Source organism: Rosa rugosa, chromosome 6 (genome assembly GCF_958449725.1).
Source record: "Rosa rugosa chromosome 6, drRosRugo1.1, whole genome shotgun sequence".
Lineage (NCBI taxonomy): Eukaryota > Viridiplantae > Streptophyta > Magnoliopsida > Rosales > Rosaceae > Rosa > Rosa rugosa.
In genome coordinates this window covers 51,568,414-51,591,551 of record NC_084825.1, presented here as the reverse complement: position 1 = coordinate 51,591,551, position 23,138 = coordinate 51,568,414, and the positions used below count along the sequence as shown (strand labels likewise).

General features: G+C 37.5%; 2 protein-coding genes across 6 annotated transcripts; both read left to right on the top strand.

Moving 5' to 3' along the window:
* The first annotated feature begins 370 nt into the window (after positions 1-370).
* LOC133714099 (silicon efflux transporter LSI2-like) lies at positions 371-3,355 on the top strand. Of its 3 annotated transcripts, XR_009848443.1 has the most exons (5): positions 371-510; positions 891-2,096; positions 2,204-2,393; positions 2,584-2,675; positions 2,932-3,065. XR_009848443.1 is itself a non-coding variant. In XM_062140176.1 (4 exons), the coding sequence occupies exons 2-4, from the start codon at positions 918-920 to the stop codon at positions 3,192-3,194; spliced, it is 1,632 nt and encodes a 543-aa protein (XP_061996160.1). In that variant the 5' UTR covers positions 371-510; positions 891-917; the 3' UTR covers positions 3,195-3,355. The 3 variants fall into 3 exon arrangements, 2 of the variants coding, with proteins under 2 accessions (XP_061996160.1, XP_061996161.1); XM_062140176.1 differs by lacking the exon at positions 2,584-2,675 and having other exon boundaries at positions 2,932-3,355; XM_062140177.1 differs by lacking the exons at positions 371-510; positions 2,584-2,675 and having other exon boundaries at positions 646-2,096; positions 2,932-3,355.
* Positions 379-22,820, top strand: LOC133714100 (silicon efflux transporter LSI2-like). Of its 3 annotated transcripts, none has more exons than XR_009848444.1 (5): positions 379-510; positions 20,651-21,619; positions 21,727-21,916; positions 22,107-22,198; positions 22,460-22,598. XR_009848444.1 is itself a non-coding variant. In XM_062140178.1 (4 exons), the coding sequence occupies exons 1-4, from the start codon at positions 406-408 to the stop codon at positions 22,720-22,722; spliced, it is 1,527 nt and encodes a 508-aa protein (XP_061996162.1). In that variant the 5' UTR covers positions 379-405; the 3' UTR covers positions 22,723-22,820. The 3 variants fall into 3 exon arrangements, 1 of the variants encoding a protein (XP_061996162.1); XR_009848445.1 differs by having other exon boundaries at positions 22,107-22,184; positions 22,460-22,502; XM_062140178.1 differs by lacking the exon at positions 22,107-22,198 and having other exon boundaries at positions 22,460-22,820.
* Positions 22,821-23,138: the final 318 nt, after the last annotated feature.

Sequence of the window (23,138 nt, the reverse complement as noted above, 5' to 3'; positions counted from 1 at the left end):
TTTCCCATCATTAGATTTGTTTTCTTTAACCAATCTCACAGTACAAAATGTAAAATATGTCATACACCGAAATATGATAGAGGGTAATATATTTCGACCTAAAACAGTAAATAAAATTCATGGTGATAGAGATTGTAAACTGATGTGACAACCACCCAACAGACGTTGTAATATATTACTGCCACACACTAGACTAGACTAGACTAGACTAGAGATAATATACCAGTGGGATGATCATGCTATGATGGACATTATAATTTTAGGACCCATGCTTTACCCATATTGTTTCTCTTTCTTTTTGTAATTTCTAAGTTTCTCAGATGTGGGAAATGAGAAGAAACTCCACTCAGTATAGAGATCCTCATTTGTTTAATCTACCCCAAAAGAGATTAGAGCCTATAAATCATGGGAACCCATCTAATCCAAAATCATCAAGTGCTTGCTTTTGATTTTTACAGCTGCAGAAGACAGGCTTGGATTAACAGCTTAAGCTCTTCACCATTATTTGAGGTGAGGATTTAATTGTTTGAGATATTTATTTATTTTTCTAAAGTTGAATGAAATTGAATCATGTGGTTCTCTTTTTTCCTATTCAAATATGGGTTTTCTCAGATGAGCTCATAATCTCATTGAGATTGGACATGAGTGATTGGCAGTCCTTTTTTTTTTTTTTCCATATTTTCTCTAGTTCTGTTATATTTATATACAAATATCATGAACTATGGGAATTGAGGAGATTGATAAACTTGACTAGCTGATATAGAACAAGTTGTGTTTATACTGTTTGATCAAAGTTCCAATGAAATGACGTGTTGCTGTTTCACATTCATGACATGACCTTGGATATATATCCAATACAATCTTATCGTGTAATTGGTTTTCCTGTTTAGGGCCTTTGAGCTTCTTAAGTTGTAAACATGGCATTGGCTTCTTCTGTCAAAGTGGTTCTAGGCTCAATTGCCTTTGCAACATTCTGGATATTGGCGGTGTTTCCTGCTGTCCCTTTTCTGCCAATTGGGAGGACTGCAGGGTCTCTTTTAGGGGCAATGCTGATGGTTGTGTTCCGAGTCCTAACTCCGGATCAAGCCTACGCTGCAATTGATCTCCCAATCCTTGGCCTTTTGTTTGGGACAATGGTTGTGAGTATCTATCTTGAAAGAGCAGATATGTTCAAGTATTTGGGGAAGTTGCTCTTGTGGAAAAGCAAAGGAGCAAAGGACTTGATATGTAGAGTCTGTTTGATTTCTGCCATTTCAAGTGCTCTTTTCACCAATGACACCTCTTGTGTGGTTTTGACTGAGTTTGTACTAAAAGTTGCAAGACAACACAACTTACCGCCTCATCCATTCCTGCTTGCACTTGCCTCAAGTGCAAATATTGGGTCTGCAGCAACCCCAATCGGCAATCCTCAGAACCTGGTTATAGCTGTTCAGAGTAACATTCCTTTTGGAAAGTTTGTTTTAGGAATTTTCCCTGCAATGCTTGTAGGAGTTTGTGTGAATGCTTTGCTTCTTTTGTGTATGTTCTGGAAGTTGTTGTCTATCCAGAAGGATGTGGAAGACGCAACTGGAGAGGTTGTCGAGGAGGATGATGTGATTTCTCATCGGTTTTCACCAGCCACACTGTCACATAGTGCATCCTTTAACTCTCAGGAGCTGAACTCCAGACTAGAAGCCAAGAGTGTGCTAGGTTCTCCAGTTGTTGAGAACCTTAGGAACCGTGTGCCTTCAGCTGAGACTGAGATCAAGAGGGTTTCTAGTGCTGGTGCTTTTGAGTCTGCAAGAAATTCAAGTGCATCAAAGACTGAGGAGACAAATGATGTGGCTTCCCCCAAAAAGGAGGAAACAGTTGCTCCGAAAAGGACTCCATCAAAGGAAAGACTTAGAGATACTTGTACTACTACAGAGTCTATGGAAGGAAAGCAAAATTTGATCACAAAATGGAGAAGGATGTTGTGGAAATCTGGCGTTTATTTTGTTACGATAGGAATGTTGGTTGCGCTTCTTATGGGCCTGAACATGTCATGGTGCGCAATTACTGCTGCACTTGCTCTAGTTGTTCTTGATTTCAAGGATGCTTGGCCAAGCCTAGAAAAGGTACATTTGAGAAAATTGGTAATTTTACAGCGTAAAGTATAACTGTTGACTAGTTTTTAAACAATAACCCTCATGATTGAGTTGGTTCATTTCTCTTATTTGACCAGGTATCCTATTCACTTTTAATTTTCTTCTGTGGTATGTTTATAACTGTGGATGGCTTCAACAAAACCGGCATTCCAAGCACTCTTTGGGACTTCATGGAGCCCCATGCGAAAATTGATCATGTTAGCGGAATAGCAGTTCTTGCTGTTACCATACTTGTACTATCAAACGTGGCTTCAAACGTGCCAACTGGTAATGCTGATGTTCTCTCCCATCTATACATTTCTTTATTACCAGTTTTATGATAATGTTGGTCTGCTTGATGAAGAAACATTTCAGAATCAAGAATTGTTGCTTCATACAACTCCTCTTAACCGTCTAATAACTCTTGTTGGTTATTATCGACATGCATATGTTTATGTTATCTAATGCTTGATCTCAGTGTGACTGGCCTTCTGCTGGAAGCCCTTTATAAGGGACTGAATGCTGTAGTTGCTAGAAGATAATCTTCTTTAATGAGGCAAGTGCTCTCAGGTAACTGATGAAGAATGAAGCATCATGTTTCATCAATTTGAAACATCAGAATCACAAATACTCTCATAACACAATTTGAGACCTCAAAGTTAGATGTGAGCCATGGTACTCATGAGCCTAGTATAGCAGTACTCTTGGGAGATTGGTCATTTTTCATTTCCACGCCGGTAGAACTTAGGTCTTTATTAGTGCAGTCAAGTCCTAGTGTCCTCAAACTTGCTTGCTGATCAAACTTTGAACATGTTCTTTTGTGTAGTTCTCTTGCTTGGAGGACGAGTGGCAGCATCCGCGGCTTTAATATCAGCAGCAGATGAGAAGAAGGCATGGCTGCTTCTAGCTTGGGTGAGTACCGTGGCCGGTAACCTCTCGCTATTGGGATCAGCAGCCAACTTGATAGTATGTGAGCAGGCTCGCCAATCCCCACACCTTGCATACAATTTGTCATTCTGGAGCCATCTCAAATTTGGGGTGCCCTCCACTATTATAGTCACTGCTATTGGTTTGACACTGATTAGATGACATTGGTGGTAATACAATAATGATTCTGTGAATTTTATGCCCAAAGACGAAGATCAATGTCAGTTACACCAGAAAGTGATGTGTTTCTTTGAATGTGTATAGTGTTTTCACTGTTTTGATTCAGAGAAGGAAGTCAAAATTATGTATATGGATTTCTGAACTCTGAAGGCAGGGAAATGATTTGGGCCTTTTGGAATAATAGATTTGGGCCTTCAACCCAAACTGAGAGAGGTGTACTTCACCTTAAGGTCACATCATTTGGAAACAAACAAACTGCTAGCTTCACAACTAATTGTTACACTTTCACAATCACAATTCAAAGACACAAAGACAGCCAATGTCATTTCAGCTTGTCAACTTAGCAACCAATGCGCCCTTGCCAAGATTGAAGTTGAACAACATCAACCTAAGTAAAGCATCCATGCCCAATACCCCCAATTTTCAAGATCCATTGCATTTTATGATGTATGGTAATCCTTTTCTTTCTTTTCTTCCTTCAATTAGCAAGATATTTATAAACAGGATATTGGAATAAACAAAAGTGTAATAGATCTTTAGATCCAGTTTAAAGAAAATAATGCGGCCCTGCAAAATTGTTGCACTGTTCGAATGATATTGTTCAAACTTTCTTTACATTTCAATCAAAGTTCGCATATTCACAATCTTCTCCTAAATGAATCTAAATGAATTTAATTAATTAGTTCTAATATAGAAGCTTATATTTCGAGTTATCTTCAACTACCATAATTATTATTTGTTTCTTAAACAATCCAAACACTTATCCTTCTCATCAAGGAAGTTAGTTCGACCTACGTACCGATTCATATCTTTCAATTTGATTGTATCAATTAAGAGATGTAAATCATTTTTTTGGGACAAAAGACGTGTAAAGATCTTGCCTTTTTGTGTTTCTTTTTACTTGCGCTGAATGCTGAAACGTAGGTAACTTTTGCTACCGGAAAAGTAAAAGTTGAGTGCTTTTTGGGCTACTTTGGAGTCTAGAAATGAGTTTGGAAAAGCAGGTCATTATGGGGAGATTACTCTAGAAAAAAAAATAAAGTGGAGTTTTAGATCAAGTACTAGTTTTTAGTGTGTTTTTGATGTGGTAGATGGATTAGATTCATGACTATAGTAGCCAATTTACTGAATTTCGATGAGGTAGCTCATCGACTGAGGATAATTTAAGTCATGAAATAGCAAATAGATCATAATTATCTTGTTGCCATAGCATTGCAATGTTAATTAATTATCGATTTTAAGTTGTTGTACAGTGTCTCTGTGACTTCTAGACAAAAGTGGACATTCGGTTTGAATAGTGGTAAGCCGTATATTACAGATTTTGTTCTGTTAGTACAGTTTTGTTGAAGGATGCATGGTTCTGTCCCTTTATTCAGGGGATGTGTTCTAGGATTCCCATTGTGATTGTCCTTAAATAGTTAAATAACTGTTCATTGGCATGGTCTAGCTTTTGAAGGAGGCAATAATTCCAATACTTGCACTAGGGTTTGAAATCAAGTTTCTTGAATTATATTGATTGTTTGTACCGGTGTGCATTAATAAGTCTAACAATTAAGTTGACGAAGTAATGGATATTTTCTTCAGCTGAAGTAACAAATTGATGAATGTAATTCACAAAATGATGGAAGATTTCTTCAGCTGAAGTAACGAATTGATGCATGTAATCATGTTATGCTCGAGTCTTAGTTGGTAGTGTAGAAGTCAATAATGCGTACAGTATCAAGCTGAAGCTGTGAGTTATCGACAATCTTTCGTTATTTGACTACACAGAAAAGAAGATGGGGAAGTTGCTGGAGCCAATATTGGTGCTTTGGGTATCAGAAAAAAAGCAAGCGAATTGGTCATGCAGTGCTTGTTCCCGAGCCTACAGTACCAGGCGTTGCAGTTCCTGCCGCAGAAAACCAACATCCTCAACTTCTATTGTACATCCCTTCATTGCCCCTCCCTCTTCTCCGGCATCTTTCCTGCCATCTGAACCACCTTCCTCTACCCAATCACCAGCCGGATTCATGTAATTTGCTTCCCTTTCTGCCAATGCCTACTCTCCAGGTGGAGCTCAGTCCATGTTCATCATTGACCATTATGCATATGAGACCCAATTAGTCTCACCACCTGTGTTCTCTACCTTCAACACTGAACCATCTACTGCTCCATATACTCCCCCTCCCGAATCTGTGCAACTGACTTACACCTTCATCCCCTGAAGTGCCATTTGCTCAGCTTCTGACATCTTCGCTGGACCAAAGTCGTAGACATAGTGGTGGCAGTCAGAAGTTTGCATTGTCCTATGGCGAATTCCAGCCTACATGACTTCATATAATGGTTTAAGTACCTTCACTTCCTGAGCAATCAAACATGTGACACATAACTTTAAACATTAAAGATAACGACCACCTATCGGTTGCTGACTTAAGATCAAAGTAGATTATTAGAAATATTTTTCGTTATTGAAAATTTGAAATTTTTGTTCATTTGTCATATTTTTATTTTCTGTCTCATTTAATTTTTTTTTTGCCCCCATATATATTTATTCCTGCATCCACCACTGTCTGAAATTGAGATTGAAACTTTAGGATCGCGCAGACTGCACCCAGGAAGCAAAGGCGCAGGAGTGGTAAATCCTTGATTTTTTTTTTCATCTGTTCTACAAATGGCCCTGTTTAAGAATTACCTTTTCAACTGTATTAACTGCAATATTATACTTTTCTATAATGCTGTATTACTTTTGGCTGATTGTTCTTTCTAATTTGTGCTTAAGTTTGGCAGTAGACGTGTAATAGGATTCCTATTCTCATCAATTTCAATTGGATTTTGAACTTGCTTTCTGTTGTTTCATTCCACAATCAAGTCTATATGATATATTGATATCATTATGATTATCAACACTTTGAAATGCCAATTCTTTAGTTTTGAATTTTTGTTCAGACAAGTTTTAAAATAGCATGATTTGGTTGGTTAACCACAATGCTTGCATTTTCATTATTTTCAGGGATACTGGTGGATTGCAAGAAGTGACTTTCGAACTTCAGTTTGCAAAGTCCACCCTTTTTGTTGAGGTAAATTGACTTACTAGGACTACGTGATTTCATGGGTTTGTAGTTAGTTTAGATTCTTGCCATGAAAGAGCTTGAAAATAAGTTTAGTTTTCTTTTAAACTGAATTTAGTCATCTAAATTTAGTTGTATCAGTTATCTACTCTTTTTTTTTTTTTTTTATGTAGACTGATGAGATTATAAGCCCTTAGGGACGTAACCAGGAATCCTCGGAGGGTTGGGCTAATTTTAGCCATACAAAAATTTTGCGAATAACTCTTTTTTTTTTTTTTTTTGAGGTTTTCGGCGATTCGTCATTTTATTCAATACCTATGATATATATACATACATTTCAATAGAACAATTAACAATTGACAAGCAAAATGGAAATCAGTAATGCAAATATGCAAAATTAAATGGCCTAAGCTTAGATATTCTCTCATTAAATGGCCTAAGCAAAATGAAATCAGTAAAGCAAATTAAATGGCCACTAAGCTTATGGACAAATAATTATCAAACATCATCAACAACCGACCTCGCGGACAAACACCAAACATCATTGTAGTTGGACAACCCATTCCCAATTATCAAACATCATCAGCAATGACAATCAATTATCAAATATCATCAACAACCCATAACCCATTCCCACTACAAATATTAGATTCTCAGATCAACCAAACCCATCAACAACCCATTCCCGGTTTCCCACTACAAATCTCAGATTCTCAGATCAACCAAAAGTCCAAAACATGGGTAATCAGTTTACCTGGGATTCTGGGATTGAAAGAGCCGCAGACTTGTTGTGAAGGTGGCTCGATGGCGGAGGAGGTGGCTCAGGCGTGGCTGCATGGAGTGGTGGAGATGGCTCGGCGAACTGCCAGGATTAGCGGCTGGCTGGAAGGCTAGAAGGCGCAAACAAAATCCGGACAGCGGGAGACAGGGAGAGTTTGAGAGTCGGGAGTGTCGACCTACAGCAGCAAAGCATTAGTATTTTTTTTTTATTATTATTTGTGCTATACCCCTACTTGGCAGATTTTGGCCCAAATTTTCCCTTGGGCTACAGCCCAAGTAGCCTTGGTCTTGGCTACGTTATAAGGTTGAGAAGAAGCAAGGAAAAGTTGTGTGGAAGCTTCAAGTTACTTTGGTGATTGCATTTTTGCAAATTTTCGATACATTCAATTTATTTTGTTTGTTGTTTATTTTCTGATGCCTACACGTTTTCTATTTTTTAAAAAAAATTCTTTATGATACTTTACCTATCCAGTGCAACTATGGAGCGATGGCTTCAAAATGTTAGACATGATTAAGGAAGAAAAAGCAAGAACAGAGTGTGAAAGTGAATCTAAGGAGGACATTTGGTCGAAGAAGCATGAAAAATTAGAAGGTGGGGATCGAGAAAACTAAGCTGTAGAGAAAGGAGCAAAGCCTCCACTTGCTGTTTCCCTACATTTTAGCTTAAATCAACTCAAGATGGCCACATAATGAACTGATAAATGTGGCAAGCATCAATCTGGTGACTAATTTGGATGAATATGAAAAGACTCTGCTACCTCCTAATGAATTTCAAGGCGGTATTGCAGAACCTATGAAACTAAATGGCCATAATGGCATAGGTGATAATAATACTTGCTTGCAGGAACATGATGAACAGATTGATGTGGCCTACATTCCAAGATCTGGCATAAAGCCTTCAAAAGTAATTGAAACGCAGAAAGAGATCGACAAGAAACTTGACTACTTGCATTGTTGGTCTTTTGATGAAATATATGGCATTGAGCTACATAATCTTCCTAAGGCCTTCTCCAACTCATATGGCTAAAGGGCTAAAAGGTTAAATTTTGGCCCTATTCATGTCCAACTCAATTTGTTAACACTATGTCAAAAAATGCTTCATACCATACCCATCAGACGACAGAAGACGTTTTTTCTGTTGTCTGATTTTTTTGAACGTCTTCAGACAACAGATTTAACTATTTATGTCGTCTAAATGGTATCAAAATCAACACCAATTCAACTTTTTCAAGTTTGTTATAATTTAGAGAATTCAGACAACAGATTCTGTTGTCTGAGTAAACGGAAAAGTTTATCCGGACAAAATTTTTTTTTGGTTGAACGTACTAAAACCTAATGTGAACTATTTGCCAAAAAAAAAAAAAAAAAAAACAGCAGATGCCTATTATAACCCGAGTTTTCTCAACACTCAGTCAAAAAAACATAAAGTTTCTTTCTCAACCCTAACCACACGACAGCCGACCTCCATCCTCTTCATCACCCTCATCCTCCGCCTCCGCTCCCATCCTCCTTCTCCGGCTCTGACGCCGGAGCTCCGCGGAACTCCACACTCCCGATCCAGCTTCTCTGTCTCCTTGGAACTTCCAACCCGTCTCGGCGTGAGGCGTCTCTGCCTCTCCGGTCTTTCAAGCCCCACCCAGCCCCCACCGCCGAGCTCCAGACTCCCGATCCAGCTTCTCTCCTTTCAACTCTGCAACAGTCTCCGGTCTCCGATCTCGGCCTCCAGCCCTCCAGCCTCCAGGTATCTCTCCCTCCCTCTCCGTCTTCTTCTCCTCCTGTACAGTCCACTCCTCCTCAGCTCCTCTTCTTCTCTTCTTCTTGACTTCTTATTAATCTGAGCTTCTGATTCTGATTTTTCGTGATATGTAAATTGTGTTCGATTTGTCATTTGTGGCTTTCGATTTGATCTGGTATTCTTGTTGGTTTTAAACTAAGGTAATGGTATGGACGGATGGACCGTATGGTCAATTTGTTGAAAATTGAAATGGTTGAAAACTTGAAATGGGTTCAATACTTCAATTTCCTTTTGAGTTTTGACTCAGGGGTGGATTACAAATGGGTTTGAGAGTGTTTGACACTGACTGTTTGATAACTTGATTAGTTGATTTCCATTTTAATGATTGAATTAAGGTAACTTCTTCTTGAATTGCAGACTTGGAGTTTGTAACTCGGTCACTGTCTCACTGAGGTTACTGTTTGCGCAACTAAGGAGGCATTTTTGGTGGATCAAGGGTTTACCGAGAAGTTGATAGCAGATATAAACATGGCAGCTGGGAACCCAGTGTATGATAAATCCGTACTTAGAGGAGTTCAAGAGGCTACTGGTTCAAATCATGATCTCAACTATCAGTTTGTGGACCAGGCAAGTTCTCCAAAGAGCACTTTTTTGTTTGTCTTAGTGTTGTGTAACTGCTAGGACATAGTATGAGCAGAGTTGCGTATTCTTTGCTTTGTTATTAAGAATGTAGAGGAACTGGTCCTCTTGCCAAGGAATCCAAAAGTTATATGTAGAAACAACATTGGTTTTCTCTGTTATATAATCATGAAAGATATATCTACTTTAGAAGGTTCATTGGTCATTGAATTTTTTATTTATCTCCCAGCAGGTCATTGAATTTTTTATTTATCATCAAACATAAGGTAGCTAAAAACTTTAGTTAGGATTAGAAACTTTGTTAATTGAACTGTTCAGTGTTGGTTGAGCAAGTGAGTGAGCTTATTGATTGTTGTTGCTGCAGTGGATTGCATAGACTGTGCAGCAGATGCGTCGGTGGTGAGTGCGGTAAATGAGGGGATTGATGCAGCATTGGAGATTTTCCCTCTTCCAAGGCCTTGGGTGATGATCAGTGTGAATGATGATGAAGATCTTCACTTTCGAAAAGCTGGTGATTGAGTGCCTCCTCCTTTACTTTGTTTAGCATAATAAGCATTGAAATGAGTTGACACATTCCATTTCTCTAGGTGAAATTTGCATTAGCTTTATGTGGTTCATGTTTTAACATTATTATTGACATAAGTTTGTGATCTAAAATCTCAAGGTGAGGTGCCTCAGGTCTCAGCTATCAGTAATTCTGCTTGAACAGAATACTTTCTTGGGTTCCTTTCAGTTACCAACAATTTTGGTTAAGGCTAACTAAAACTGAATTGAGTAACATCTCAATTGCAAACAGAATTTGATCCAGAGGATTGTCCACTTGACTGTTCAAGGCCTTGTGAGAGAGTATGTCATGCTGATGCAATATCCTTTGAGGCTGGAAGATCAATTACACAATTCTCTTATGCCACCAAAACACCTGCCTCTTTAAAGGTTCTGTTTTTCTTTTTGTAGCATATTTTTGTTATGAAACTTCCAAGTCTACATGGTGTTCACCTATTCATCAAGGATGACCTTCTGAAACTGTTAATTAAATATGCAGGCCGGAGTTCTAACTGAGCGCTGCTATGGCTGTGGCCGCTGCATTCCAGTCTGCCCATACGATAAAATAAGTATATACATCTACTGTATACATTGTAGCTGCCTTTATCGTGTCTAGATTGGTCCCTTTTAATGAAACTATGAAATTGATATAGGTGTGAGCACATACATAAGAGATGCTACTGCAACATCTGAACTTCTCAAAAGAAATGATGTTGATGCTATAGAGATTCATACAAGTGGAAGGTACAGCACCTTGATCATTAAAATAAGCTTAGTAATTGTATCTAATTGAGGGAAGAACTCTTACAATTTTCATGGGAGAATACAAGTGTTTGGCTATCACTCTGTACTAAGCCTCAGTTTCTGTAGGCAGATTGCTCCATTTAAAGAACTTTGGGATGGTTTGGGAGATTCAATCAAACATCTCAGACTAGCAGCAGTATGTGTCCCACCTATCTCTGCTGTTTACTAATTCACTGGGATTATTCAGGTGTACTACTAAACGGGAATCTAATAGAATATCTTGGGAGGTTTGATATAGTTGTTATTGTTTTCAGGTTAGTTTACCTGATCTTGGAGAGTCAACCGTATCAACAATGAAGGCTATGTACTCAATTATGGAACCGGATTTATGTTGCTTCAATTTATGGCAGGTGTGCTTCCTATTACTTAACAGTAAATATGAATGCTCTCAAGTATTATCACATGATATCATCAAACATAAGTTAGTAATTTTTCTGGCATTCTACCTTTAGCTTGACAGACACTATGATGGGAATTTAACACTTAAGTTCATGTATTTGTTTTAACAAAATTGAGTAGGAACTTGTTTTGTTTCCTTTTTCCTATAACTGAGTTGGCCTTTTTTGTTATATATTTCATAAAAGTCATTTGTTGTTTCTTTCCATTTTGTGAATGTACAGATGGTTTCAACAATGAAGAAGTCGATCTTTGATGAACAAACTAACAAGGCCTTAAGGAAATTGCAAAAGAATGCTCAAAAGAAGAATAAGCATCATGATGTGGTTCGAGCTGAATGGGCAAATCATGTTATACAGTTCTAACTTTGGTTCTGTTTAAGGTAGATGAGTAGCACTTGGAACTGCTTTTGTGCATTTATATATAACTGATGGAAAGTGTTGATGAACTTAAATTATGCATGCAGTTGCTCTGTCTAGCTACTCTTTCTTTACCTTATAGGTTTTTGACTTGGAGCACTAGGTAAATGATCGAGATAAGATGGTTTTTTGGTTCTCTCGATCATAATGTAACTGTTGGCTAGGTTTAGAGTTGGAACTATGGATTGTATTTTGGATGATGTCGATGCAATTAATGAAACGTAGCCATCATTTTCAATGCTGATTTTAGTCTAATTTTATGGTTTTGATGATTGTAAATGATTGATGTTGAAATGGTTGAAAGGCAACAGATATATGCAAGTTTATGTTGTATCAAGAAAATACAGCACAATTTATGTTGTATCAAGAAAATAGAAACAACAGAAACAAATGATCATCTGTTGTTTCTACCAAGTTCAAACAACAGAAAAGTAGAGTTCAAAGAGCTCTCAGACAACAGAAGTAGGTGATTGATATGTTGTTTCTACCACGTTCAAACAACAGAAAAGTAGAGTTCAAATAGCTCTCAGACAACAGAAGTAGGTGTTGATATGTTGTTTCTACCACGTTCAAACAACAGAAAAGTAGAGTTCAAAGAGCTCTCAGACAACAGAAGTAGGTGGTTGATATGTTGTTTCTACCAACTTCAAACAACAGAATTATGTTGTTGCATACGAAATCAGTCAACATATAACTGTCATTGTTCTTCAAATCAGACGACAGAAACAACAAAAACTCCGTCATCTTACATTAACTACATCGACAGTTATTTTTTGAATCCGTTGATGAAGTGAATTTCCAACAACATTAATATGTAGTGGTATGGTGTTTCAGACGACAGATAGACTCCGATTCTTCAATATTAGGTACTTCAGACGATAGAACTTAAACTGAATCTGTCGTCTGAGTAGACTATAAACGACGGAGAATATCTGTCGTCTGAATGGCTTAGAGACGGCAGCCACTTAGACAACAGATTTTTACTTCATCAGACGACAGATATGGTCTGTCGTCTGAAGCATTTTTTGGCATAGTGTAAGGACAAAAAGGCCAAAATAGAGGGCTAAAATGCACACCAAGGGCGCGTTTGGTAGGGGGGGGGGGACCGGACATGATTGGACATGCTTATCTAGTGGAAGATAAACCATCCCATGTTTGGCAACAACAAGGACTATATTAAATGAGACTCTAGAGTCCCAAAAATCCCTTAACACCTTCTACCATGAGACACCAAAAATCATGGGATTGTGGAATTCTCATTCTCACTCTCCACTTTGTTTCAGTTCATCGATCATTCTTACCTCCCTAAACATGACTGACCTTGACGAAGAATACAGAAATTGAATCTATTCATTCTACTCGCCTTCTCCACAACCTTCACCCGTTTTGAAATTAAGCACAAAGACCTCATTCCTAGCCCCAACATTCATAATTGAATCAAAATTAGTCTAAAGAAACTCGAAACTACCACCACAGACGGTGTACCCGACGGTGGCTGAAACACCCAAAAACCAATTCTTCCAAAACATATAATAAAATTCGAAAATCATGTAAACTAGCATGTAGAACACGAAGAGTAGATCAAAATTAGTCTAAACATGCATGCACCTCAAAACATCACCGGAGCCGCCGAAATTTGTAGAAAAACGGTCGGAGATCTCGGCGTTCGATTCTCTATCCACACCCACCAATCGGACCAACTGAGGCTAGAGGCACGTCGACAACTACAAGACAGATTGAACCCGACCGGTGTGCCGGCCGGAGGTGGCCTGATGGTGGAGTTCTGATCAGGTCACTGTTTGGAGCTTCGCTGGTTTTGCAGGTTGGTGGTGTTGATGGTTTTAGTTCTATACTTAATCTTGCTGGCACCAAACATGGGTCAAGGCATCCTATAGTATAAGCCAGGCTTGAGGAGTGCAGGACTCCTAAAGAAATCAAGACGGGGTAACACAATCCCCCCTAACAAACGCGCCCCAAAGGGCTAAAATTAACCCTTTAGCCCTTTAAAAAATTGGATAGAAAGTGGGGAGGCGCCCCACGTATGGGGCAGCTGTTGTGCATGCATGACATTAGCAAATAGTTATGTTGACGTCATCCAGCCGTTGGGTTTTTTTTTTTACATATAACTGGTTGTTTTTTTTTTCACATATGATTGTTTTTTTCATATAATTTTAGTTATTCAATTTTCCTTGTAACTTTAATTTATTATGAAATAAATGTTTGATAAATCATATTTTCAATATTTGTTTTATTCATTACAAAAGCATTTAAAAAGGAACAAAAGAAAGTAATAAAATGCAAACACTTGTGAAGCATTTAAAAATATTCCATCAAGATAACCTATGCCAAATATATAAAATCGTATAAGAAATCTACAGCATTGCTTGTGAAGCAACACATGGAATTTGAAAAGTACAACCGAAAAAATATTTTTTATCATAAAAATGATTTCAATTGCTATAAGTAAGAATCTGATAAAAAATAAGAATATATATATATATATAAATTTTTAAAATATATTTTAAGGCTATAATTTAGCATTCATGGGTTTGAGACGGTTGATGTTACATCGATGAATAGTAAAAAAATTAGGGCTAAAATTTAGCTCCAGAGCTATTTTTAGCCCTTTTGGTTGGAGAAGGCATAACCAATTGCAGACAGCAGATGACCTACCTGGCCAGCTTTAATTATATGGAGAAGGAATGTTTAGGTGTGGATTTTAATCCAGATTGGTCGAGGCAAAATTACTTTTCGGGTGAATTTGAAAAGAATGTGTTGCCTGATTCATGGTTCCCATACTCTCACAAGGCTTTAGCTAAATTGGATACACTTTTTGATATTGTCTGGAGATAGTTCCAACAGTTGTCTTTGTCCATGTTATTAGGAGTTATAAGCAAGACATGTGCTACAGTGCTTATACAGCTTTACTATTCATGCTTATTACACTATTATTTTTGGGAATTTAAAAGACTTGATACGTAGTTCCTGAGATTTACTTTGATCAAACTAGGGGACTGAGTTGTATTTTCTTTCAAAAAGCCAAGATGGCTACATCTATTGAAACAAATGTATATGCTGCGAGTTTTTCATTTATTGATCTCGATTTATATATCTTTGGGATTAATTTTTCCACTGAAAAGTTAGAGGCATTGACACACATGCTTACGCAAAATTCCCAATCTTCTGAAAATAATTGTTTTTTTGTCTTGCAAGAGGAAAAGTCTTGGGAGCTTCTATTCATACCTCCAAAATTGGTATTTGGACCTCTCCACCTAATAAACCTCCAACTTACTTTTATAAATGACCAATATGCTATCTACACCTCCCTAATTTTCCCAAAATGCCTATTGCCCAATAAAATCAATAAAAGTTTTTTTTTTTTTAGATTCTATTCATACCTCCAAAATCGGTAAATGGACCTCCTTCAATTTTTGAACAATTCACAATCCTATTTTACCTTAAAAAAAAAAAATTAAAAATCTCCAGGTGGTACTCTCTCTCTCTCGTAATTTTGTCGCTCATATTTTATTTCTTTCATTCCATACATATTTTAGTGTTTCTTCCATGAACTTGTGCATGTGACGTTGACGAGTTATATTAAAAGTTCAAAAGCTAGCTAGGTATTGTAGAACATATGAATGTGCATAATCATCATATGCTTGTTCAAAGGTCAAACATAAATATTCAAATTTCTACTAGATAACTAGGTATAAATTTCTAGGTACCAATTTTTGAATTTTATGACTCAAAATCCAAGCTCATCACTATCAGGAGTTTATCGAAGCATATATTGCAGACCAAAAGATCTATCTGCCTATCAATGCAGACCAATTCTCATTTGGATTCCGGCTTCTTTGTGGTGAAGTTTCAACCTTGCAGGTTACGGAACATCATCTTGGACTTCTTATTTGCCATTGTATCTGAGAAATTTCCTGCGAAAATGATATATATATGCCTGCATAAGCTACAGTAAACACTTCACCGCTCTTTCATAAACAACCTCTAACGGCGTCAAATTTTATGATAACCAGATATGAAATTCAAACACTTGATCTATTGTTTGCCTTCATCTCGAGAATGATGTCAATCTTTGAAAAAAATTTATATCCGGGGATTCATTAACTAACGATCTATGCATGACCACGGGACAGATAAAAAAAACAGAAAAAAAAAATATTCAAACACTCCCAGCTATTGAAGGATTTGATCAATTAGTCTGCATAATCCTGAAAACGATAAGGATGTTATCAATTCTGAATAGCCTATGTAATCATGCTCGATCCAATGACATTGAATTTCTTCAAAGCCCAGAAAGCTTCAAGCCAGCGAATTTGAAAGAGGAAAAGATAAAAGACAGCAGCTTGTCTCATATTGTATGGGGTTAAAGTGTAAAGGATTGGTGATGAAGAAGAACAAGAACAAGCAGAAGCATCTGGATAGAGGTAACACTCTGCCAAAAAGAAATAGTAACAATAATAATAAAAGGATAAATAATTTTTTTTTTTTTTTTTTTTTTTTGGATTCCAATGTCAAACCGTCTATGACCCACCTCCGTCTGTAGGAAATTACCGAATACCCCACTATCATCCTAAAGTGTGGACAGCGTTCCCCCAGCAATGCACATAAGTCATAACCCTGAGGTGTAAGTTTACAGACATCTCCAACCAGACGTTGTAATATATGACACTGACGTTGATTATTTATGACACTGATTGGTACAACCTAAGACCGAGCATCCCCCATCATTACTATATATAGTAGTTTTAACGAACACATAGATAATATACATTATAATTTTAGGACCCATGCTTTACCCATATTATTGTGAAAGCCTTTTCTCTTTCTTTTTGTAATTTCTAAGTTTCTCAGACGTGGGAAATGAGAAGAAACTCCACTCAGTATAGAGATCCTCAATAGCTTAATCTACCCCAAAAGAGATTAGAGCCTATAAATCATTAGAATCCAAAATCACCAACCTTCTTTTTCATCAAGTGCTTGCTTTTGATTTTTATAGCTGCAGAAGATAGGCTTGGGTTAACAGCTTAAGCTCTTCACCATTATTTGAGGTGAGGATGTAATTGTTTGATATATTTATTTATTTTTTCTTGGTTTTTTATTTTAAAGTTTTTTTTTTATCGAGATCTCACGGTTCCTCAAAGACTTCCTAGACCCAGAGACTAACCCGTGTCGGGGGATGTCAGAATGCTTCCTCCTCCCAGCTAGACCTGTAAATGGATCGGATTTGGATCGGATCGACTTAAATCCAAATCCGTTTACTTAAAAAAAAAATCGATCCAAACCCGCTCCGTTAACCCGGCGGATCATTGATAGCTCGATCCAAATCCGTATCCGCTAGATTAACGGATACCCGATCCGCTAATCCGACCCGTTTATAATTTCCAAGGACTAAAATATCGAGTTTCGAGGAAATATCGATGGTCCCGGAAATGGATATTTCGACGGAAATATCAAGGAAATATCGATTTCAGTAAATATTTAAAAAAAAACAACGGAAATCTATATAAAAATATGGAAATTTGAAATGAAGCTTTAAGAAATGCTTATTTGATCAATTATCTCTTGTGTTTATATCAATAAAATGTTGAGCAAACTCATTGCATATAGATTTGTAGTGAAATAAGATAAATTCGATCATATACGCTGACAAAATAAAGATTTTTAACATTTAACTTAATGCATCTCAAATTCTCAACTTTTGATGTTATATGGATTGGAACACAATTTGAAACATGGAATTACACCTATAGTCTTTTACACATCCTAGTTTGAGTGTAATATAGTTGAAAATAGTCTGCATTTTATTACGTCTATTTACTTAAACATCTTAATGTAAAACTAATCTAATTAGAATGAAAGATAGGTTTAATCACACATTTTCATTTATTTTTACAGAGAGAAATAATTGTTTGGCTAATATGGTTTTTATTTTTGGTCAAAATTTGACCAAGAAATTTGGGTTTTGTTAATTGTTAGAACTACTAATTTAATTTTGTTTTGGAAATATGGAGTATGAAGAAACTGACATGGTGGTAAAGCAAAGAAAGAAAAAGCTAATGGTTTAAATATAATTCAAGGTGCACGTACACTGAGCGTCAGTTTGGTTGGATTGGCAAAGGCTTCAATTTATTTGGGGCTGGCACGGGTTCGACAGGTTCGAAACCCAGCCTTGAAATTTTGGCTGGTTTATTTGCTGAAAAAATGCTAATATCTCGGCAAAGTTCCCGATATTTTCGGAATTTTTGAGATATTGGCGATATTTTCTCGAAATTATTGGGATTTCGTCGATATTGGCGAGATTTCGGGAAATTTCGATAAAATCTCACGAAATTTAATTGGAAGGTAACTAAAATATCGCCATGTGAAAAAAACAAAATTATCGCCAAAATATCAGCGATAATTTCGATTTTTAAGTCCTTGTCATTAATTTTAAATATTTTAAAATCTTAAATAGTAATTTATGGGGAAATGATCATTTACCCAATTTCAGCTTAAAAATTGCCCACTTGCTCCATTAAGAGTTTTTTAACCCCATTTACCCAAAACACTCTAAGGGATTATTTCCCTATTACTCAATTAATTCTTTTTTTATTCTTTTTAATTATTTTTGGGACTTTTTTGCCCTCTCCTTCTTTCTCACTTAGAGGGAGAAGTCATCCTCCACCTTGCCGTACTTCGGTGACCAGTGGCCGGCCGCCGACTCCAGTGATGGGAATCTGGCGACCGGTGACCGGAATACGGTGACCTGTCACGAGAATCTGGAATCCGGCTACCGGACTGGTGTCGGGATTCCGGTGTCTGAATTTATTGCCCCCTAATAATACCCAATAACCATATTATTGCCCTCCAAAAATCATATTATTGCCTCCAATAATCATATTATTGCCCCCCAATACTCATATTATTACATCCCAAAAATCATATTATTGCCTCCAATAATCATATTATTTCCGTCCAGTGAATTGTATAAACTCCAAAAACCAAAATGAATACACTACAGGCACAATTGATCATATTATTGCCCCCCAGTAATCATATTATTGCCTCCTAATAATCATATTATTGCCTCAATAATCATATTATTACCCTCCAATAATCATATTATTGCCCTCAAGTGAACCAAAATGAATACATTACAGATACAAAAAAAAAAAAAAAAAAAAAAAAATTCTCTGGCCACCCAGAAATTGCTCTGGGCACCCACCGGAGTGTGAGGCCGATGCAGGAGTGGTCGGGGCGTGTTTTAGGGTGACGGCGACGTTGGAGAGGAGTCGTTTCGGGCTGGGATCGGAGTCGGATCGGCGGTGGGGCTGAGTTGTTTCAATGGGCCTTGGATCGTTGGATCTGTGGTTTGGGTGACGGCGACGCCGGAGGTGGATCGATCGAGTTGTTGGCCCGAAGCCGAAGGTGGGGCACCGGAGCAGCCATGGCATAGAGAAAGAGAGAGAGAGCGAAGCCGGAGGTGGGGCGCGGCACAGAGAGAGAGAGAGACAGAGAGAGTGAGTGAGAGAGAATCTGAGAGGAAAGAGTTTAATAGGGGGCAAAACTGTCACTATAGGTTAGATTGGGTAAATGAGGTTAAAAAACTCTTGGTGGAGTAAGTGGGCAATGTTCATGCTGAAATTGGGTAAGTGGTCACGGCCCCTAAATTTATATCATGATACATTATAAGATATTAATAAAATATTAAAACATCATGAAAAGTATCACTGAAAGTAGAATTACATTATCAAAATTCTTAATGCTTCTTGGAATCTTGGGTGATGGACTGTCTCTTAGATTTGCAAAAAATTTGTATTAGAAATTCTTCATATTTTATATTTTATAAAAATAATAATATATTAATAAAAAATAATATTTTATTATTACAAAAAAGGGGCCGGATCATTAACGGATCGGATCTACCTAAATCCGTATTTGATCTGTTAAATAAACGGGTTAACGGATTCGGATCATTAACGGATCAACGGATCAAAATTTTCGATCCAAACCCGTCCAATAGCCACGGATCTGGAGCGGGTCCGGATCAAAATCCGGTCCATTTACAGGTCTACTCCCAGCCCACTAAAAATATATTGGGATTAAGTCGGCGGGATTCGAACCCGGTGTGGGGGTTCCACACCTGGAGGCTCTTACCAACTCAATCACCTGTGACCGTTTTTTTTCTAAAGGTGAATGAAATTGAATCATGTGGTTCTCTTTTTTCCTATTGAGTTCTTTTTAATGCTACAATAGTATTTCAAATATGGGTTTTCTCAGATGAGCTCATACATTGATTTTTTTTTGGAAGAGATAATCTCATTGATTGGCCGTCTTTTTTTTTTTCTTTCTTTCCATATTTTCTAGTTCTCTTATTTAAAAGAGTGATTCTAGTTGGACCTCCAAATTTGATATTTGGACCTTTAATTAACTATATGGGAGGTCTAAATAATAAATTTAGAGATCTAACTAGAACCACCCTATTTTAAATTTTATTCTAAATCATCATTCTGCTTCTCTTCTTCTGTTTCACTTTCGTCTCTCTCTCTCTGGCTTCACTACAGTTGAAAATCTCACTCAGCTCAACCCCATTCAATTCCAATTCATTCTAGATTTGTGACCTCAAATTTAACTTTACCGGATTCAATTCCTCCATAAAGCAAGAGTCTTTGGCCCCCCTTTATGAAATTAGGGATTAGCTCATCTCAGATGGACGCCTCCTACTGGTGCTACACATGCAGCAGAACGATTCGGGCTAAGACTCGATCTTTTGCTCCGACTGCACCGCCGGATTCGTCGAGGAGATCCCTTTCTTTCCGATATTGCAGAGCTCGAGTCTACGACGGAGCATGACGTCAAATATTATGAGCTATGAGAATTGATCGAGGAGATTGACAACCTTGACTAGCGCGCTGATATAGAACAAGTTGTGTTATATATATATATATACTGTTTGATCAAATTTTCAATGAAATGACGTGTTGCTGTTTCACGTTCACGTTCATGAATCATGACATGACCTTGTATATATAATTATATTCAATACAATCTTATTGTGTAATTGGTTTTCCTGTTCAGGGCCTTAATTTTGAGCTTCTTAAGTTGTTACTAAACATGGCAATGGCTTCTTCTGTCAAAGTGGTTCTAGGCTCAATTGCCTTTGCAACATTCTGGATATTGACGGTGTTTCCAGCTGTCCCTTTTCTGCCAATTGGGAGGACTGCAGGGTCTCTTTTAGGGGCAACGCTGATGGTTGTGTTCCGAGTCCTAACTCCGAATCAAGCCTACGATGCAATTGATCTTCCAATCATTGGACTTTTGTTTGGGACAATGGTTGTGAGTATCTATCTTGAAAGAGCAGATATGTTCAAGTATTTGGGGAAGTTACTCTTGTGGAAAAGCCAAGGAGCAAAGGACTTGATATGTAGAGTCTGTTTGATTTCTGCCATTTCAAGTGCTCTTTTCACCAATGACACCGCTTGCATGGTTTTGACCGAGTTTGTACTAAAAGTTGCAAGACAACACAACTTACCGCCTCGTCCATTCCTGCTTGCACTTGCCTCAAGTGCAAACATTGGGTCTGCAGCAACCCCAATCGGCAATCCTCAGAACCTGGTTATAGCTTTTCAGAGTAACATTCCTTTTGGAAAGTTTGTTTTAGGAATTTTCCCTGCAATGCTTGTAGGAGTTTGTGTGAATGCTTTGCTTCTTTTGTGTATGTTCTGGAAGTTGTTGTCTATCCAGAAGGATGTGGAAGACGCAACTGGAGAGGTTGTCGGGGAGGAGGATGTGATTTCTCATCGGTTTTCACCAGCCTTCAACTCACAGGAAGACAAGAGTCTGCTAGATTCTACAAAGTCTTTGGAAGGAAAGGAAAATTTGACCACAAAATGGAGAAGGATGTTGTGGAAATCTGGAGTTTATTTTGTTACCATAGGAATGTTGGTTGCGTTTCTTATGGGCCTGAACATGTCATGGTGCACGATTACTGCTGCACTTGCTCTAGTTGTTCTTGATTTCAAGGATGCTCTGCCGAGCCTAGAAAAGGTACATTTGAGAAAATTGGTAATTTTACAGCATCAAGTATAACCGTTGATTAGTTTTTAAACAATAACTCTCATGATTGAGTTGGTTCATTTCTCTTATTTGACCAGGTATCCTATTCACTTTTAATTTTCTTCTGTGGTATGTTTATAACTGTGGATGGCTTCAACAAAACTGGCATTCCAAGCACTCTTTGGGACTTCATGGAGCCCCATGCAAAAATTGATCATGTTAGCGGAATAGCAGTTCTTGCTGTTACCATACTTGTACTATCAAACGTGGCTTCAAACGTGCCAACTGGTAATGCTGATGTTCTCTCCCATCTATACATTTCTTTATTACCAGTTTTATGATAATGTTGGTCTGTTTGATGAAGAAACATTTCAGAATCAAGAATTGTTGCTTCATACAACTCCTCTTAACCGTCTAATAACTCTTGTTGGTTATTATCGACATGCATATGTTTATGTTATCTAATGCTTGATCTCAGTGTGACTGGCCTTCTGCTGGAAGCCCTTTATAAGGGACTGAATGTTGTAGTTGCTAGAAGATAATCTTCTTTAATGAGGCAAGTGCTCTCAGGTAACTGATGAAGAATGAAGCATCATGTTTCATCAATTTATAACATCAGAATCGATCACAAATACTCTCATAACACAATTTGAGACCTCAAAGTTAGATGTGAACCATGGTACTCATGAGCCTAGTATAGCAGTACTCTTGGGAGATTGGTCATTTTTCATTTCCACGCCTGTAGAACTTAGGTCTTTATTAGTGCGGTCAAGTCCTAGTGTCCTCAAACTTGCTTGTTGATCAAACTTTGAACATGTTCTTTTTGTGTAGTTCTCTTGCTTGGAGGACCAGTGGCGGCATCCGCAGCTTTAATATCAGCAGCGGATGAGAAGAAGGCATGGCTGCTTCTAGCTTGGGTGAGCACCGTGGCCGGGAACCTCTCGCTAATGGGATCAGCAGCCAACTTGATAGTATGTGAACAGGCTCGCCAAGCTACACACCGTGCATACAATTTGTCATTCTGGAGCCATCTCAAATTTGGGGTGCCGTCCACTATTATAGTCACTGCTATTGGTTTGACACTGATAAGATGACATTGGTGGTAATATAAGAATTAGTTTGTGAATTTTATGCACAAAGAAGAAGATCAATATTTTTTTTTTGAAAGGAAGAAGAAGATCAATATTAGTTACACCTGAAAGTGATGTTTTTCTTTGAATGATGTGTATAGTTTATATATATATATATATATATATATATATATATATATATATATATATATATATATTTTTTTTTTTTTTATGTTTATAATGTTTGTTTGAGGGGAATAAATATCTATATATATATTCACGACTACACTGAGTCACTGCCAGGATATGGCATACACCAGAGCAAAAGCTCCAGAAGCATAACCTTACTTTTGCCTATTTTGCCTAACCGGGAACAGATTCCCAGCAAATAACTTCCATTCTAACAATACATGCTCTTGTATCGTGTTTTGATTCAAAGA